The following is a 20220-nucleotide window of genomic DNA, read 5'->3' as shown; positions in this document are numbered from 1 at the left end:
ACTGAGCTATTTTGTTTGTTTTTGAGATAGAGTTTCCCTCTTGTTGCCCAGGCTGGAGTGCAATGGCACAATCTCAGTTCACTGCAACCTCCGCCTCGTGGGTTCAAGCAACTCTCCTGTCGCAGCCTCCTGAGTAGCTGGGATTACAGGCACCCACTTTTGTTTGTTTTTAAACCAAGTAACTTGGTCAGGTCGCTGTTTGGGGGCAATGACTGGCCACAGCATGAAAGAAAGATAGGAAAGGGGCAGAAATTCTCTGGGAGAACACGGTTCTCCTCCAGTCCCTCATGCAGAGGTCTGAATGGGCATCCAGAGGGTCAAGAAGAACCTGGGCTTACTTTTGCTGGCAACTGAAATCTTCCCAATGGTTTCTCTGCTTACATGGACTTCCTGGAGAGGGAGAGATGGGGGCACTAGGAGAGAAAACACCAGAAGCAACCATTAAAATGCTGAGAGGGGAGGAGGCTCAATCTCCACAGTAAGTGACCGGACTGAACAGGTAACAGCAGGGAAAGCTAGAATGTGGGGGAGTGATGATTCTTGCATCTCAAAAATTACCAGATGGATAACATAAAGAAACCCCCCAATTACATCACTTCTGTGAGGTATCTTTGTATTTAAATGTGGGTAGTTTTAAGAGAAAGAATAAAAATAACACATAGTGGGGCTCTAGAGAGCCTGTGATTCTGAAAACTTGCCCCTGGTCAGGTGCAATAACCACAGTCTCCTGCTACCTCTAGGCACATCCTTGGAAGCTCCCTCACTACCCCTGCCAGGCCCCTCAGGAAATACATCTCACTGCCTTAAAGATTAATCTTCATGGCCAGGTGCGGTGGCTCATGCCTATAATTCCAGCACTTTGGGAGGCCGAAGTGGGTGGATCATGAGGTCAAGAGATCGAGATCATCCTGGCTAACATGGTGAAACCCCGTCTCTACCAAAAATACAAAAAATTAGCCAGGCATGGTCGTGGGCGCCTGTAGTCCCAGTTACTCGGAGGGCTGAGGCAGGAGAATGGTGTGAACCCGGGAGGCGGAGCTTGCAGTGAGCCGAGATCACGCCACTGCACTCCAGCCTGGGCGACAAGAGTGAGGCTCCATCTCAAAATAAATAAATAAATAAATAAATAAATAAATAAATAAATTAATTAATTAATTAATTTAAAAAACAAATTAAAAAATAAAAATACAGAAATTAGCTGGGCATGGTGGTGTGCACCTGTAGTCCCAGCTTCTCTGGAGGCTGAGGGAGAACTGCTTGAACCTGGGAGGCAGACGTTGCAGTGAGCGGAGATTGAGCCACTGCATTCCTGCCTAGGTGACACAGCGAGACTCTGTGACAAAGAGGGGAGCAAAGAGGGGAGGGGAGGGGGGAGGGGAAATTGGAAGGCAGGGGTAAGACCCCAAGGAGGTCACAGGATTGCTGAACAGTGAGCCACCCACGATGGAAGTCCTAAAGACAATAAGGGGTCCCCAGAAGGGACGTTTGGAAAGACCAAAATCCTCTCCGCAACTGCAGCTGGTAGGTGTCCAGTGGCAGAAGAGAAGTACACTCAGATGCTTTGTAAATGTCAATGTGCAGCGACTAAACACAGAAGAAACAAAGCTAGAGAGGCAGAGCCTAGGAGCAGCCAGGTCACCGAAGCAGGGCAGAGGAAGGAACACGAGCAGGCCGGGTGTGGTGGCTCACGCCTGTAATCCCAGCACTTTGGGAGGCCAAGGTGGGCCCATCACCTGAGGTCAGGAGTTCAAGACCAGCTTGGCCAACATGGTGAAACCCCATCTCTACTAAAAATATAAAAATTAGCCAAGTGTGTTGGCGGGCACTTATAGTTCCATCTACTCGGGAGGCTGAGGCAGGAGAACTGTTTGAACCTGAGTGGCAGACAAGCATGGGGACTGCTGTGAAGAGAGGTGAAGGAGAAACAGCAGGGAGGACAGGAGGAATCACACAGTACAGGGCACCTGGTCTTAAGGTTTGCACCTGCCAGGAAAGTGATGACAAGAGAGACTCCAAAAGAGGGTTTCAGTCTGGGGGAGTGACAGCAGTGACCCACATTATTGGTCAACCTGCTAACTCAGCACCCTCTTGGCTGGTTCCAGCTCTGTCTTTCCCAGCTCCTTCCCGTTCACTAGTCCCCCATGCAAACTAAACTAGTCTTTCTCCATACCATATCTTTGAGCAGACAGTTCCTGCTCACCTAATACTCCCTCCTCCCCTCAATCTCTACTCATGGAGATTCTAAGTCAATGTGCTGAGCCAGCAGTCAGGTCCACAGCCAAAAGCTGCCAGACAAATCTCTCTCATTAGATCTGGCACAGTCTGCTGCTGCTGTTTTGCCACCAGAGACAGAAACAAGACTTAGACTAGAAAGAAAGACAGTAGACATAATTAAAGAAAAGAAAATCCACCTGCATTAAAAAAATGGCAGCTATTGGGACAGAGGCAGGGGCAGCATCAAAAACAAAAACAAAAACAAAAACAGGCTGGCGGGGTGGCTCAGGCCTGTAATCCCAGCACTTTGGGAGGCCGAGGCAGGTGGATCACCTGAGGTCAGGGGTTCAAGACCAGCCTGGCCAACAGGGTGAAACCTCAGCTCTACTAAAAATACAAAAAATAGCTGGGTGTGGTGGCAGGCACCTGTAATCCCAGCTACTTGGGAGGCTGAGGCAGTTGAATCACTTGAACCTGGGAGGCAGAGGCTGCAGTGAGCCAAGAGTATGCCACTGCACTCCAGCCTGGGTAACAGAGCAAGACCCCATCTCAAAAAAAAAAAAAAAAAAAAAAGAATTACAGGCTTTCTGCTCACTGCATTCAGAGATCACAACCATGCCAACTCCTGGGCCCACTGCAGCCCACCCCATAATGTGGTGCTGTTCCCACGAGCCCCTCACCTGGCTGCCTGGAAGCTCCCCGACGGCAGGGACATTTCCACCCAGTCCTCCACAGAGCCTCGTCCAGCCCTCTGCATACAACACACAGGCCCTAAGCTTTCCTGAACTGAGTCTGTGAATTATTCTCCTGGCAAAGGGCCCAGTAGCTGAGGAATCCTCAAGACCCCACAAAGAACAGAAAAATACAGTTTCTTTTTAAATATGTTACCAGCAAATTCTCCAGCTGAAGGCAGGCCAGCCATCTGCCTAGGATGGGAAAGTAGGGGAGCTCTGTGAGCGGAGACCACTCACTAAAGATGTCACTCAGCTAACTATGCCTCTGTGCCCTGTGCTCAGCTGTCATGGCAGGTGGCAGGCTTCAGGTGAGCCCACCTTGAGCCCGGGTGACATCCCCAATGCTCCCTGTGAAATGTCCTCAGAACTGCAGAGGCTCCCCCTGAACAGGCAGCTGCTTCATGTGTGATTGCTGCTGCTTTTTCCAACGAAGGCAGCAGCCCCCCTGAAGACCAGCTGCCTGGACTCCGGAACGTCAATCTGCAGGATGGGTGACACTATTGAGCTGGCAGGGTTGAGAATCACTAATCTAGTCAAACTCTTTCACTTTACAGATATGACAGCCAAGTCTTAGAGAGAACTTTTGTACATTTCTTATCTTTCCAGAGAAGCCGAGTGGTACGGCCAGCCCAGGAGTAGGGAGAACTGGGTGTTAGTCCCAACTTTGCTACATAGCTGTGTGACCTTGGGCAAGTCACAGGGCCTCTCTGGGCCTCCCCTGCCTCATCTGTACAACCCAAGGATGATGAGATCAAGTGTACGTGATTGCGATCGGGAGGCTGGACAGGGCCACAGAAGGCAAAGGTCCATGACAAGCTGGAACAGAACCTGGACTGTGCCCGGGAATGCAGAGACTTCATTCAGGCCCTGGCCCCAAACACATCTCACCACTCCCCAGCCCCTTGGCCATGAAGCTGCTGTGTCACACTTTCCATCCACCCGACCTGGCTTAGAGACAGAGGGAAACAGCTGGGCTGGGCAGCCAGGCTGGAGCCACCAGCCTTTCTGATCCCCGCGAGGTTCCAGGAAACAGGCAGGTGTTAACAGTAGCCAATTCAGCAGAGAACAAATATCTATCTATCTATCTACTCATGGAAACACAGACCAAGGAGGAATTGCAAAAAAGAATCCCAGAGGCCACTGTGCAACCCCTTGGCTTTACAGAAGAGGACCCCGAGCCTCACGAGGCTGGGACAGCTTGGCCGCCCAGTCCACCTGTTCTTACTTATAAGACAACAATCTGCAGACACATTAATTCCTTCCTACCTTCTCATATTTCAAAGAGGCTAGAACTTGAAAGGGACAAAGTGGGAAGTAAAAAGAAAGTGAATTTGCTCCATTATTTATTCATTAATCTATTTCTGGAGCATAAACTGTGAGCCCTGCCCAGTGCAGGCCCTGAAATAATACAGTGGTGAATAAAGAATGTTAAAGAATGTACAGTCTCTTTCCTTGAGGAGCTTACGTCTTATGGAAAAGACGTCATTTTAAAAAATGCACGCAAAACTCGTATCTGTGTTAAGTGCTACAGAGCAGGGGCTACAAGGGGTTTGAAGAGGGGATGAGACATGATCTAGAGGTCCCAGGGGAATTGTGCTGGGACCAAAGGATGGGGAGGAATTTGCCAGGGTGGCAGTGTTTGGGCGAGGGGGTGATCCAAGCAGACAGGCAACATAATTCAGAATCTTTTTGGTGGCAGGGAGCAAGGATGCAGGGCAGGACTGGAAGGAGAGTGGGCTGCTGTGCAAAGGGCACAGAGGGGACTCACGATGGCCAGGGGTAAGATGAGACAAAGCCTCTTAGGAGCCACAGAAAGTTGGCCGGGCGTGGTGGCTCACGCCTGTAATCCCAGCACTTTGGGAGGCTGAGGCGGGTGGATCACGAGGTCAGAAGTTCAAGACCATCCTGGCTAACACAGTGAAACCCTGTCTCTACTAAAAATACAAAAAAATTAACCGGGCATGGTGGCGGGCGCCTGTAGTCCCAGCTACTCAGGAGAAGGAGGCAGGAGAATGGCATGAACTTGGAGGCAGAGCTTGCAGTGAGCCGAAATCGCACCACTACACTCCAGCCTGGGCGACAGAGCGAGACTCTGTCTCAAAAACAAACAAACAAAAACTAAAAAAAAAAAAAAAAAAAAAAGCCACAGAACGTCACCGAAAAGTTTTAGTTGGGGGTGAAGAGGGGTCCAGACATGATTCGATTTGCATTTTGAAATGGCCGCTGTGAAGATATGGAATCAACCCAATCAATGATAGACTGGACAGAGAAAGTGTGGTACATATACACCATGGAATACTACGCAGCCATAAAAAGGAACGAAATCATGTCCTTTGCAGGGACATGGATGGGGCCAGAAGGCATTCTCCTCAGCAAACTGATGCAGGAACAGAAAACCAAACACTGCATGTTCTCACTTGTAAGTAAGAGCTGAGGGCCGGGTGCGGCAACTCACGCCTGTAATCCCAGCACGTTGGGAGGCCAAGGCGGCCAGATCACCTGAGGTCAGGAGTTCAAGACCAGCCTGACCAATATAGTGAAACCCCATCTCTACTAAAAATATAAAAATATAAAAATTAGCCGGGTGTGGTGGTACGTGCCTCTAATCTCAGCTACCCAGAAGGCTGAGGCTGAGGCTGAAGCAGGAGAATCGCTTGAACCCGGGAGGCAGAAGTTGCAGTGAGCAGAGATCGTGTCATTGCACTCCAGCCTGGGTGACAGAGTGAGATTCCATCTCAAATAAATAAAATAAGTGGAAGCTGAACAATGAGAACACATGGACATGGGGAGGGAAATAACACACACTGGGGCCTGTTGAGGGGTGGGGTGGGGAAAGGGAGAACATCAGGATAAATAGCTAATGCACGCTGGGCTCAATACCTAAGTGATGGGTTGAGAGGTGCAGCAAACCATCATGGCACACACCATAGCACACGTTTACCTATGTAATGAACCTGCACATCCTGCACATATACCCTGGAACTTAAACATAAAAAAAGAAATAGCCACTGCATGGAGAATGGTTTGGAGGAGGTCCAGGGGACCCAGGGAGACCAGCAGGAGGCTTCTGCAGTGATCCAAACATGAGATGACATGGCTTAGACTAGGGAGGTAGCCACGGAGGGGAGATGCAGGTGGATTCAAGAGACCTTTAGAATTGAAAATCAACAGGATTTGAAGCAAGAAACCCCTCCACCCAACACCTCAGTACTTCCCCACCACCAGTCTTACCTCTGGAAAACAGGAAAATACAGACGGTTTCCAGCAACAGGAAAGGGGGCATGTTGATATAACTACAGAGACGGGAAAAGAAGGAAAGAATCAGCAATTAGTTCTGTGAACGCCCCAAGTCACACTGCCAAACAAGATGCCAACTCAGCCTTTTCCAGGTCACAGATATGTCCCCAGAGGCCCTCAGCACAATAACTACAGTGGCCTGGAAAAGTCCCCAATTCCCAAAAAGTCATGGAAGACTTTACTATAATTACTTTCGTTTTAGACACCAATCTAACATCTTCCCCAGGATACCTCTCTCATCCACCCTCAAATGCACCCCACCCCCCACACATCCTGGGAAGGTGTGCTCTCCTGCTCTCCCCGGAGTTAAGAGGCCCGGGGTGTTGGCTCTGCCTGGGTCCTGACTAGCCATGTGACCCTGGGCAAAGTCACTCCTTTCTCAGGGTCTCCATTTCTTGATGAGGAGTTAGAATTCAACAGGCTGAAGATCTGATTTTCAATGTCCTCATCTTCTGAAACCTTCTAATGCGGTTAACAAACCTTTCCCTAGATAAGACAACATCTGAAGAAAGCCTGCACTATCTAAATTATCCACTAGTCATCACTAATCATCTAAATTATTTATAAATCATAATCTGGCTGAAGGAGGAGGAAATTTTTTATTTTATTTTATTTTTTTATTTTGAGATGGAGTCTCACTCTGTAGCCCTAGCTGGAATGCAGCAGCGTGATCTTGGCTCACTGCAAACTCCGCCTCCAGGACTTAACATGATTTTTGTGCCTCAGGCTCCCGAGTAGCTGGGACTACAGGTACACCCCACCACACCTGGCCAGGAAAAATGATTTTTTAAGAAGTTTTTTAAAAAAACACTTCACCACCCAGGCAGCAGCCACACCTGCCCCGTGGTGGCAGAGAGCCTACATGAACCCAGGGACCCTAGTCCTCATCCTGGTGCCCTGTGACCTTAAGAGAGGCTGCGGTTCCTCCCTTACAAAGTGAAGAGAAGGGCCCCGATGTGGCTAAGCTGTCTTATAGTTTTAAAAGTCCCATTGGATCCCTGCCTCCATCGTGAACCTATGATGTTTGGACCTCAAGATACATCCAGCTCCTTTTTTTTTGACGTACTTATTTGCATAAAGTTTACACACATGCCGTTAACTCTGAAGTTTTTTTAAAAATAAGACCTTCGGGCTGGGCATGGTGGCTCAGGCCTGTAATCCCAGCACTTTGGGAGGCCGAGGCGGGAGGATCATGAAGTCAGGAGATCGAGACCATCCTGGCTAACACGTTGAAACCCTGTCTCTACTAAAAACACAAAAAATTAGCCAGGCGCAGTGGCGGGCGCCTGTAGTCCCAGTTACTGGGGAGGCTGAGGCAGGAGAATGGCGTGAACCCGGGAGGTGGAGCTTATAGTGAGCCGAGATCGTGCCACTGCACTCCAGCCTGGGTGACAGAGCGAGGCTCCATCTCAAAATAAATAAATAAATAAATAAATAAATAAATAAATAAATAAACAAATAAATAAATAAATAAATAAAATAAAAATCAACCCTTCGTGGTGGCTCACGCCTGTAATCCCAGCACTTTGGGAGGCCGAGGCAGGTGGATCACCTGAGTTCAGGAGTTCACGACCAACCTGGTCAACACGGTGACTACTGAAAATACAAAAAATCAGCCAGGCATGGTGGCAGGCACCTATAATCCCAGCTACTCAGGAGGCTGCGGCAGGATAATCACTTGAATCCGGCATGTGGAGGTTGCAAGTTCCTAAATGGAGGTCGAGTATGTGTTCCTATTTCATACACTCTCATATGGGAGATGGTTAAGGAGGACTAGAAACCCAACCAGGCCTACCAGGGTGCTGGACAGACACAGAGCATTCCTAAGGGAATGTCACCAGAGAAAAAAATACAAATCTGTACAAAAATCTTTACTTTTTTTTTTTTTTTTTTGAGATGGAATCTCGCTCTGTCGCCCAGGCTGGAGTGCAGTGGCGCGATCTTGGCTCACTGCAAGCTCCGCCTCTCGGGTTCACGCCATTCTCCTGCCTCAGCCTCCAGAGTAGCTGGGATTACAGGCGCCCACCATCATGCCTAGCTAATTTTTTGTATTTTTAGTAGAGACAGGGTTTCACTGTGTTAGTCAGGATGGTCTCGATCTCCTGACCTTGTGATCCCCCTGCCTCAGCCTCACAAAGTGCTGTGATTACAGGCGTGAGCCACCGTGCCCGGCCAAAAATCTTTATTTTCACACTTAAAAAGAATCACATCCTCATTCCAACAGCTTTACTAGGCTTGGCCAACCCAGTATGTTACACACTCATTCAGGTACTTGGAACATTACTGCAGAGCTCCTTAACCAATCGAGTCAGGGCAAAGTGGTCACTTACCCCACAGCCAGACTCTGGATTTGTCTCCTGGGAAGACACCATGCCTGGCACAGGCTGAGGGGGCAGCTGCAGTGGAACTTTGCCCCCAGATTACGAACCAGTGTAAGTAGCACAATTCTCATGGCTAATTTCACTTCAGATTGTCATGTTTATTGATGTGGAGCTTTCTGAATAGGAAGGTTGAGGCACTGCCAGGTGCTCAGTAAAACAAATATTTCTTATAGCGCTCTAGATTGAGGGCAGCAGTCAATGGTAAAATAAATTTCAGTAGCATGTTCCTGACAGGTTATATAGCAGCCCTGGCTCAAGGATTTCTCCCCCTGCACGATTTCTAAGACTGTTTGCTAGTTGATTCTTTGTTTTGGGAATTTGATGGTTTTGATGAATTTGCTGTGATCCAGGGGTGTTCAAGTACTTCTCTGAGCATTGGCCTCTGGCTGGGATTGTGCTTCAACAGTCTTGAAATGAGGTCCCTGGGTCCCTCTGTTACAGTCAGGGAATGTGAATTCAACTCGTGATACTTTTTTTTTTTTTTTTGAGATGGAGTTTCTTTCGCTCTTATTACCCAGGCTGGAGTGCGATGGCACGGTCTCGGCTCACTGCAACCTCTGCCTCCCAGGTTCAAGTGATTCTCCTGTCAGCCTTCTGAGTAGTTGGGATTACAGGCATACGCCACCATGTCCAGCTAATTTTTGTATTTTTAGTAGAGACGGGGTTTCACTATGTTGATCAGGCTGGTCTTGAACTCCTGACCTCAGGTGACATGGCCGCTCGGCCTCCCAAAGTGCTGGGATTACAGGCATGAGCCACCGCGCCTGGCCCAACCCGTGATATTCTTTTGTAGGTCTCTTGGTATGTGTTTGCCTCAAAAGGAGGCTTCCCAACTAAAAATTTATAGCAAAGTACACCAAGGCTCCAGAGATCCACCTTCTCATCATGCATCTGACCTTCAATCATCTCGCGGGGGGTGGGGGAGGGAGTCCAGGGTGCCACAGAGAGTGGTCCTCCTGGGGGATGGAGCATGTACTGACCACACAATATTCTCAGGCTGTATGGTTATTTCCATGATGCCACCAGATTCTACCTAATTCTAGAATATGCACCACTTGGAACAGTCTATAGAGCTCCTTGGATTTCAAGGCAATCCTAAAACAAACTATTATAAAACAAATATCCCCACCAGCCGAGAGTCTTCGTGCAGGGTCTTCCTGCTTCAAATAACTAAGAGGCTCAAGTCTTCCCCTGATTTAAGTGAAAATGAGACACCTAACATGGCAAAAGCCAGGATGTCAGGACCTCTCCAGACATGATCAAAGGGAGAAAGGTGGCGGGAAGGATATTGGCCTGCAGCACACACTTCCTGCTAGCTTCCAGCCCTGCGCATGCCAGCAAGAAAGACTCATGATTTCCCTTTCCCCTAAGGACATGTTTGTTTTTTTTCTTCTCTTACTCCACACCACAGAGGCAGAGCAAGCCCCCACCTGCCACCTGTGAGTCACACAGGGGCGAGGCATTGAGGATGCGGTGAAGAGCTTCTCAATGCTGTCTGTAGTCCTTAGGTTCAGGATGATCTTCTTGAGTTACAGCTTCTGACCCTGGGCACTGGCAGGAGACTAAGGCTCAGGCCTGTTAATTATTTATAAAACAAGGATTCTAGCAGCCACTTCCCCAGGCTGCTGTGAGGATAAAGTGGAAGGAAGTACAGAAGGTTCCTGCCACGTAGGAAGGCACCCAGTAAACACAGGCCCCTTCCCTGCATGCTATGAGACCAACTTAAGCAGCCTGATCTCGATCCACTATGTGCCTCTGCTTGCCCAGCTGCATGTTTTTCCCAAGTCGCCCGTTTCTGCTCATTAAAATAGAATGTATGTTGGCAATCTGCAAATACACACAGGAGGTCAAATGCCTTCTCCTAGTTGTTTGGTTCAATCAGACGGTGTTGACTCTGCAACCTCTGCGGCACCTCCCTCTCCTGTCTCCCTCAATGCAACCCCTATCGTCACACAGCCCATGCTGAAACTACCGGTGATACGTTTGTCTTGACTGCCAGGTGGCAAATGCCTGAGACTACAGACTGCATCTAGTCTCTGCTGGAACTCCAGAGACCTACATGTCTGCTCCTTGCTTGCTAGATAAACGAAACACCAGAATACCTCCTGCAGGAGGGCTAGAGGGACACTTCCAGGGCACTGTTGCACTCACTGTGTTCACTGCATTCTTTTTTATACCAAGATTAATGAAATGAATGCTATTGCAATGCTGGTGAAGTATTGTTTGCACTCTATTCCCACCCAGTCATCTCAAATAGGCAGCTCATTCCCCTCTTATATCAAAATTTTCCTACGATACCAATTTGACCTCCAAAATACAGCCCTACACCTGGAAAGCTTTTTTTTTTTTTAAAGGGTGAATTCCACAGTAAAAATCAACAGCTGCTACCATGTAATGAGCATTTCTTGTGTGCCTGCCACCAGGCTCAGCCCTTCGTGTCTTCTCTCCTAATCCTCGCAGCCAGCCAGGGAGGGTATATTATCCCCATTTCACAGGTGAGAAAGCTGAGACACAGAGAAGTGAAGTGTTCTGCCCCAGCTTACACAGCTTATCAGTGGATCAGACTCCATTCTGGCCTCCTAGCATCACCTTCACGGTTCTGGGGAAAGCTGCCACAGAATGTTCAACAAGGGAGAGGTGCTGGGGCTGCTGGTAAGAGGGGACACTCTGGCAGAAGTCCAGGCTCCAGAAAACAGGCTATGAACTAAGTGCAGTTCAGAAGCACAGTTTTAAAAATCTGTCACCCTGAATCCTGCACGTTGGCAATTCCATCCCCTGTCCCCCCACCCGCCATCCACCCCCCCTCCCGCCGGCTAATACCTGCCAGCAGCTCCCACACTCCATCTGGCACAAGATGAGATTTACCAGGGCCCTCTGGTTTCCTACAAAGTAGTTGGGAGTGATCTGCAAGCCAGGGGCTGGAACAGACCACCCATTCTCAGGTACACCTAGCCAAGCTTTTCCATTACACCTCGCTCATCACCTTGGTCCCCTCTGTTCCATTACTCATGCTAATCCCATGCGTTATTTCTGGCTTCTGGAGTTCTCATCCATGGATATAGATGCTCCCCACGCCCCCGATCTCCTCATCAGAGTGTGGCCTTCGGATCCTGGCTCTACGCAGCACCAGCCGCACTTGGGACAGCAGGCATGTGAAGTCTGTTGCAGGATCCCACAAAAATTTCCACTGTGCACTACCCAGGAATTACATTTCCCATGACACAGGAAGAAATAAAAACCAAAACAAAACTACTTTTTAAAAAAAGAAGAGCTGGATTGGGGATAGCTGAAGGCAGTTTTGCAGGATAATGTCTGCCTTCTCTACCATCAGAAATGAAATGAGTGTAGGGAAAAAGAGGAAACCATTTCTACCTCCTTACAAAATGCAATTCCAGTCCCAAATACATTAGCCCTCGGCAGCCTCCTCCAAATCAGCAGGATGGAAATCGGAGCCCTTTACAAGAACAGCATACACCTGGACGGGAAGGCTAAAGTCAGAGGTAAAAATCTCCGGTGGGGAAGTCTTTGCTGTAACAATCATCTTGTAACCTTTGACAAAACATTTGGCTCAGGCCCAGAGTGTCAGCAGATGTGGAGGACACATTTCTACTTTAATACGGCAGAGAGCATTTTAAAAGCTGCTTGGGGAAAGTCATGCTCCCCCTAAAAGAATTAGTCAAGTTTCAGAACCCAGTGGCCTGACAACCAAAAGTCAGCACCAGGGAATGAACTACATGCCATTTCCCTGGAAATGCGAATTCCCCGGAGGGTTAGGGAGAAAAGCCGGGAAGATAGGCACAGATCACAAGCCCTCCCACACTCTGCATCTGCAGACATTTTTAGCCAGAAGAGAGTTCATGTTTGTTTTGATGGATATCTGAAAATGCTTTAAATTGTACACAATCCGAATTCACTGTGCGGGACACTGGGATTAGCCCTGAGGTGTGGGAGAACACACACAGGACCCAAAGTTGAGAGACAGGATTCCAACCTAGCTCTGCTCCTAGCAGCTGGGTGACTGCAAGCAATAACCTACCCCTGCCTTAGTTCCTCATCTGCCAAATGGGGAGAATCTCAGTTTCATAAACTCCCCCAGTGTTCGTTGTAAAGATTCAGTGAGAAAGGGTAGAAAAGTCTCTGCTAAATAGTAAAACGCTTCTAAATGAGTGATGTTAAAAGTTTATCATTACCTTTAATATATTCGTTTCATTTAATAACACTCATAACCTGTAGGGCAGGTATTACCATTTCCATTTTTACAGATGAGGAAATGATCTTGGAGAAGATGAGAGCCAAGGCCACAGAGCGAGAAAACCCCAAGCTTAGAGTCCAGCCCAGGGCTTCTCAGCTATGACCACAGGCACGCGGTACACAGATGCACCGGTACACAGAGGCACGTGGTACACAGAGACATGCGGTACACAGAGGTACCAGAACGCAGAGGCACACGGTACATATAGGCACCGGTACGCAGAGGCACCCTGGTATGCAGAGGAACGTGGTACACAGGGACATGTGGTACACAGGGACACGTGGTACACAGAGGCATCGGCACGCAGATGCACCTGGTACTAGGAGGCATACAGTATGCAGATGCACTGGAAAGAGCAACCATCTGATGTCAGGACACCCGAGCACAAGCCTCCTGGGTAAATTTCTTCACTTCAGTCTCTCAATTTCCTTCTCTGTAAAATGGAGGTAACACCATCCATCCCATTTTCCTGGAAATGTTGTCGCCAGGATCCCATGAAACCACGATGTGAAGGCTCCCAGGGAAAGGGCAAAGTTTCCTAATTTGAGAGCGGGGAAATCTAGTTCAAGAGAAGAGACTCATGATCAGGAAAGGAAGGGGAGGACTGAGGGTAGTAATCACATTCAAGGGAAGTCAGCAGGTAATGTTGTGGATGGAAGAGGAAAAGTAAGCAGTCCAGAGCTGTTTAGAAGATGAAATGGCACAAAAAGGAAGGACTTCAAATGTATTCAGCTGTCCCAGTGTGCTGCCTTGGGGTTATACAGACACACTTTGCAGGGAATGCACACACACAGTCACCAAGAGACTTCCAATAGCTTCCTCGATGATGGGAGGTGGGGACTTGTTTTATTTTAAAATAGCCTTATTGGATAAAATTTAAAATGAGCAATTGTGTTGCAGCCCTCCCAATTAAACTAGGTTTTCATTTACTGATATGTTAATTCAAAAGTTTGAGGCTAGAAAAGAGGTTGTTCTAAAACAACCTCGTAGTGTTGCTGACCCTCCCCTTGCTATAATTATATGAAATTTCATTTATCCAGTAAAAAGTATTAAGCACCTGCCCTGTGCCCAGTACCCTTCCAGGTGCTGAGGATGCAAGGACAATGCTTTGTAAGATGCACACACGTCAGGGGAGTTATTATCAAAAGGCATTCTCACCAGGAGCTTATCTCTGATGCCATCACTGCCAAATAACGATTCTGTTGTTTATGATGCTCATTAAAAAGCCAGGAGGGGAAATGTCAATGTATATTACTGAGGAAAAGACACCAATCTGAGAAGGCTACATGCTACATGATTCCAATCATAAGACATTCTAGAAAAGGTAAAACTATTGAGACAGTAGAAAGATCAGTGATTACCATGGAGTGTAGAGAGGGCAGGATGCACAGAGGATTTTTAGGGTAGTGAAACTATGCTGTTTGATACTATAATGGTGGATTTATGTCATTTTACATTTGTCCAAATGTAAAATGTACAACAGGACAAACCCCAGTACAAACTGTGAACTTTGGGTCATAATGACGTGCCAATGTCAGTTCATCAGTTGGAACAAATGTACCACTGCAGTGGGGGATGCTGATAATGGGGGAGGCTGTGCATGGGTGGGGACAGGAGGTATATGGGATATCTGTACCTTCTGCTCAATTGTGCTTTGAACCTAGCACTCTAAAATTGGGTCTCGGTTTTCTCATCCATAAAAACATGGGCTTCTGACTATGATTCATCCCAGGGGCTTGTGCCTATTGAAGAGAGGGGAAACAGTGGCTGTAATCTCTGGATGGTAGACCAAAAACCAGATTTAAAGAAAATACACTGATGGTTTTCAGCCAGACAGAGATGATGAGGCAAGCAATCCTCTTCTCCAACCTGGGATTTGCCTGGGGACCTAGTCTGAGAAATTCTTATACTACTAGGAGATGGCTCTGGGCTGGATTTCTACAAAAGAAGAGTAAGGCCTGAGGAGCTCTGTACCCCCATCAGTCACAAGAGAGGATGGCTTCAGTCTGCTGAAAGCCAGCAGCATTTACAAATTCATGCCTGTGGCTTTTGCCAACTCTAGTGGTACCTTTCTGACCTCTTCACTTCTCTTTCCTGACTCTTCAATAAATCAACATTTCTTAATATAGTGTCACCTTGAGAGCAAAAGAGACCTTGAATTTTTGGGACTCAATCTATAAAACACTTAGAGGTTCTGGGATTTTACTTAAAGCAGCTTATAATTTGAAAAATGTACACATTCTAATTATTCCAATCTCCAAGACATCAAACGCATAGCATGGTGTCCCCATCGCAAGGCCCCTCTCAGCTGGAGCCCTTGATTCCACAATCACAAGCGGCAAGGTGCCCTCCTCCCTACTCTTCTGTCTGGTGCCCCCACCAAGTTTTCAAGGTGCAGTTCTGAGACTCTCCCATTCACCGTCCCAGCAGGTGGGAGGGATGTGTGGGAAAGGTCGGCTTAGCTACATAAAGTTTTGTTAGCCTTATTGGAAGGGAAGGAGACACGCAGGAAGCAGGGCTGAGCCAGGTGGGGGAAGTCACCAGAATGATAAATCCCTGGACTTCCCATTGCCCAAGCGCGAGGACTCTCTCAGGGCAGCCCTCTCAGGTTCTGCTTGCAGACACTTCGCTGGGGGCACTCGTTTTGCCTGGGAAAACTGCCCCAAGTCCGCCTTAACACCTGTATATGTCCTGTAATGGGGTGTGGGGTGGAGGCGAGCATGTCACCAAATACTTTATTCAAAGCGCGAGTCTCTTTCCGCGGTCGCCAGGGAAGGAGGCCCCGCGACTGTGCCAGGCAGGCAGCTTGGGTTTAATACATGCCCTTCTCCACCCCTGTACCCAGAGCCGCTACCCCCTTAACCTGCTGACCGCACCCCTCCCAAAACCCCGCCAGCTCGCCCGGGTCGGACCACGAGGGGCTAGGAGGCCGGCGCGCGCCAGGTGCGCTCTTCCCCCGACGCCGCCGTCCCGGGAAGGCCGCACTCAGGTGCGCTCAGACAATGCGAACAAAGCCCGCACCCTCTGCGGGGCCGCGCAGCCCAGGTGCTCTGAGTAGGGGTGACCGGGCTGAGGGGGCCCCAGTCCGGGGAGCTCGAATCAGTCATCGGCAGCCCGCGCTGGTGGGCACCCGGGCGCCAGAGCCAACTCGAGGCTAGGACTCACCCGGAGGAGCGCGGCGACCAGCGTTAGGTGCCCGGGCAGCTCTGCTCACAGGCGCACGCGCGGCTGGGGCCAGGGGGCGCTACCGGACCACAGGAGGGGCGCCCGGGGCGCGGCTGCCACGTGGGACACCTGTTTGTCTCTCCCGGGAGAGGGCGGCACGACCCGACCACTACCGCCAGGGAGGTGCATCGAGCCCCTAGGGTTTTTTTAACGCTGAATCAGCCAAGGTCTGCAAATAAACAAGTACTTACTTCTTCGCGGGTCACCCGGCCTCTGAGCGGTGCAGCAGCGAACACTGTGCCATCAGCTGACTCCTCCACGGGCTTTATAGCTCCTTGAAAAAATGGTGACTTTGGCATCTCTTCTATTTGTCGTGGCAACTGCCTTTAATTACCTGTCCCTCCTATTATTGTAGTTCGGTAATAAGCGGACTTTTTGGTCATCATCCTTAAGTCTGGAGGGCATTTGATTTAAAAAAAAAAAAAAACAAAAAAACAAAGCACAATGCCTAGCATGATGCTTTATACAAAGTAAGCTCTCAATGAACGTTGACTATGACTGCACAATCTATAATTTCCACACTTCATTTAAAAACTGTCAGTGCATGCCTGTTCATTGCATTAAAAAAAAAGAAGAAAAAACAGTAGGCAAACTGATAAATCACTCATTTTCCACCACCCAGAGATAATCACTGTTAACATTATGGTGTATATTCTTCTAATGTCATTCTATCTATGCAAAAATTTGTATATTTTTAGTTCATTCGATACAAAATGTACATTACTCAGATTTTCCACTTCCTTTTTTTTGAATGTCTATGTTTTGAGCCACTATATAATGTTTTAACATACTTAACCTATCTGCTATTGTTGAATATTAAACTTTCCATTTTAATACAATTAGATGTATTTGTGCTTTTGTCCAATTACTTCCTTGGAATAAACTACAAAAAGGTAAATTTCTAGGATACAGGTTTTATACAATTTAAGACTTTTGATGCATATTATCAAATTGTCCTCAAGGAAGGTTGACCTGCTTCCTCTTTTCCATGCTCCTTCCTGTTATTCTTGTAAATGTCAATTTGATAGGAAAATAATTTGCTTTACACCTTTCCTGTCTGTAATTCTCAGTTAATTTCCAAGCCTCCTGACATTGACAGCTAGTGAAAGTGGCCCATGGTGACTTTAATGTTGCAAACCTCATTGAAGGAGGCTGGGGGAAGGACTCATTTATTCCTGTATTTCATTTATCCCAGTAACATTTACTGAGCGCCCAAAAATAAAAACAGGACCACACCAGAGCAGCAGACATAATGTACCACCAGCATGCCATCCCCACAGGGGACAGCAGTTGGTCTTGAGGTCTAACTGCTGGGGAGGGATAGTCTCTGCCTCTACATCAGCAATGCCCCAGAGAAATACTGCACAAGCCACATGTGTAATTTTCAATGTTCTAGTGGCCACATTTAAAAAGAAAAGAAAGTGAAAAGAAACAGGCAAGCTGGATTTCAGTATTAACCTAAAGATCCAGAATATTATCTCAACATGTAATCAATAAAGATGTTTATACTGTCTTCAAAGTCCATTTGTTTGTTTTTGAGACACATTCTCACTGTTGCCCGGGCTGGAGTGCACGGGCACGATCTTGGCTTATTGAAACCTCCTCCTCCCAGGTTCAAGTGGTTCTCCTGCCTCAGCCCCCTTAGTAGCTGGGATTACAGGTGCCCGCCACCATGTCCGGCTAATTTTTGTATTTAGTAGAGACGGGGTTTTGCCATGTTGGCCAGGCTGGTCTCAAACTCCTGACCTCATGTAATCCACCTGCCTCAGCCTCCCAAAATGCTAGGATCATAGGCATGAGCCACCACGCCTGGCCAGTCCTGTTGTATTCTATACTCACAAGCACATCTCAATTTGGAGTGGTCGCATTTTTAAGTGCTCAATAGTCACATGGGGTTAGTGGCCTGTACTGCTCCAAAGGAGATGTCCAACAAAGACAAATCTCAGGGCCTCAAGAAAGTGGAAATTCTACCTATGACAACCCTTTCCCCGCACCCCTTATGCTGTTTTAAGTTACCAGCATACTTTGGCCTAATCAGGTTTACCTTGGAGAAGCCACATTTCAACACTGGTTGCTCCTGAAGTATTTGGCATATCTTTAATTTGGGGGTGGGGGTGGTATTTCACATTTTCATTCTGTGATTATGAAGAACTGAAAGTATAACTACAGTGAAGATACCTGTTGCTTCAGACTTCAATGTATAATCGGTCTGTCCGGGATGTGCACGCCAACAGGAGGGTACAGGCCGTGGTGAGTGATGAGTGATGAGTGGGTGACCAGCAGGGGTGGAGTCTTTTTATGCAGAAAGCTGGATAACTACTTTTGTCATCCATGACATCCCTTCCTTTGTGAAGATTTACAAGGATTCAAAAAACAAAGTTATTATGAATTACCATCATCCTAAGGGGCATGTAAGCTTCTTGCTTCCCAGGAGCTTACCTTACTCATCTTTGCAGCCCAATGCTTGGTAACTTGCACACAGTAAATGCCCTCAGAAATAAATAAAAATCCCATGTCCTCCACTGACTGAAAGGACCCCCTCTTGTCCAAGGGGACCCCAGAGAAATATTTTTGAGACTTAAGTCTTGCTCTATTGCCCAGGCTGGAGTGCAGTGGCTGGATCTCGGCTCACTGCAACCTCTGCCTCCCAGGTTCAAGCAATTCTCATGAATCAGTCTCCTGAGTAGCTGGGATTACAGGCGCCCACGACCAGGCCCAGCTAATTTGTGTACTTTTAGTAAAGATAGGGTTTCACCATGTTGGCCAGGCTGGTCTCGAACTCCTGACCTTAAATGATCCGGATAAATCTTAAAAGCAGAGTTCCCAGATAGGACTGGAAGAGAGGTGGGACACAGCTTGTTATATCTGCTCCTTCACTATCAGCCATTAGGTTTTTTTTTGAGAAAGGGTCTTGCTCTGTTGCCCAGCCTGGAGTACAGTGGTACGATCTTGGCTCACTGCAGCCAAGAGCTGCCTTGACCTCCTGGGCTCAATTAATCTTCCCACCTCAGCCTCCCTAGTTCGAACTACAGGTACATGCCACCACACCAGGTTTTTTTTTTTTTTTTTTTTTTTGGTAGAGATGAGATTTCCTTGTGTTACCCAGGCTGGTCTTGAGCTCCTAGGCTCAAGCAATCTGCCCACCTCGCCCTCCCAAAGTGCTGGGGTTACAGGCATGAGCCACAGTAACCAACCTTCTTTCTTAAGGGTTAAACAGAAACCAACCCTTTGGGAAAGACTTGCTCCAGCCCTGTTATCTTTGAGGGTCTCACTGTATCCCCCAGGCTGAGGGACAGTGGCACAATCATAGCTCACCACAGCCTTGCTGTTCTTGACTAAGAAACCATCCCCGAGGAAACAAAGAGCCTGACTCAGAGGTGCTCAACAAGTGGCAAATTAAGCCAGAGCTTAATTTGGTCTGTGGCTTTTGACTGTGGAGCCGAGAACAAAGTTGCAGGCAGAGACAGACACAGGACGTGAGGAACAGAAATACTGCCATCTCCAAGCCAAAGCCACTTAGGTGTGAAACAGGCAGCAATTGTTCTAAGGGTTAATGCATCCATCCAGGCTCCTACTTAAGACAGTGAGAATTATGCACAAAGTTGTATTGGATTTGCTTTTGGGAAACGTGCTTTCTGGCTGAATCAAGTAAACATGGAACAAAGGCACAGGCTTGTGTAATAATCACTCAGCCAACATTTGAAATTTTGTGTAAGTGCTCTACCTCAACCTGTCAGTACTTCCATGTTATTTCCACCTCCTCTCCAAATTCCCAGTATCATGAATTTTAGTTTTCACATGTCTGCTTTAACTAAGTATTCGTGGAACACATTTAGAGAGGCATCTGGGTGTACCCTGGAGGCAAAGTAGGCACCTGCCTTATAATAAGCATCGGAGTCTGTCTCACTGCCTGGAAGGTTCTCATCACAGGAGATAGGGGCCTCTTCATCAAAGGTTAACACCACAAGGTGTTAAAAACAGCATCCCCTCAGGGTGTTAAGGGAAGCAAGCAAGCATGGAAAAAATGGCTAAGGCTCCACAACTAGCTAATACCTTAAATGAAGCCAGTTTTAGCTTATCCGAAGCTACAGCCAAAATGCACGAACTTTCCTAGGAA

The 20220-nt window shown here is 47.8% G+C and overlaps 1 protein-coding gene across 2 annotated transcripts in view; it reads right to left on the bottom strand.

Moving 5' to 3' along the window:
• Positions 1–18386, bottom strand: part of VWA2 (von Willebrand factor A domain containing 2) — a 56894-nt gene extending 38508 nt beyond the window's left edge. The window contains exons 1-4 of one of the 2 annotated variants that reach the window (XM_030941326.1): positions 18282–18386; positions 16295–16497; positions 6180–6241; positions 339–413 (exon numbers count right to left, since the gene is read on the bottom strand). In XM_030941326.1, the coding sequence (XP_030797186.1) occupies positions 339–413; positions 6180–6231 (127 nt within the window). In that variant the 5' untranslated portion in view covers positions 6232–6241; positions 16295–16497; positions 18282–18386. Of the gene's footprint in view, positions 1–338; positions 414–6179; positions 6242–16043; positions 16268–16294; positions 16498–18281 lie in introns of those variants that run through there. The other variant, XM_010363211.2, reaches the window with a different exon arrangement.
• Between the last annotated feature and the right edge of the window lie 1834 nt (positions 18387–20220).

Source organism: Rhinopithecus roxellana, chromosome 11 (genome assembly GCF_007565055.1).
Source record: "Rhinopithecus roxellana isolate Shanxi Qingling chromosome 11, ASM756505v1, whole genome shotgun sequence".
Taxonomy (NCBI): domain Eukaryota; kingdom Metazoa; phylum Chordata; class Mammalia; order Primates; family Cercopithecidae; genus Rhinopithecus; species Rhinopithecus roxellana.
This window is presented reverse-complemented; position numbering and strand designations above follow the sequence as displayed.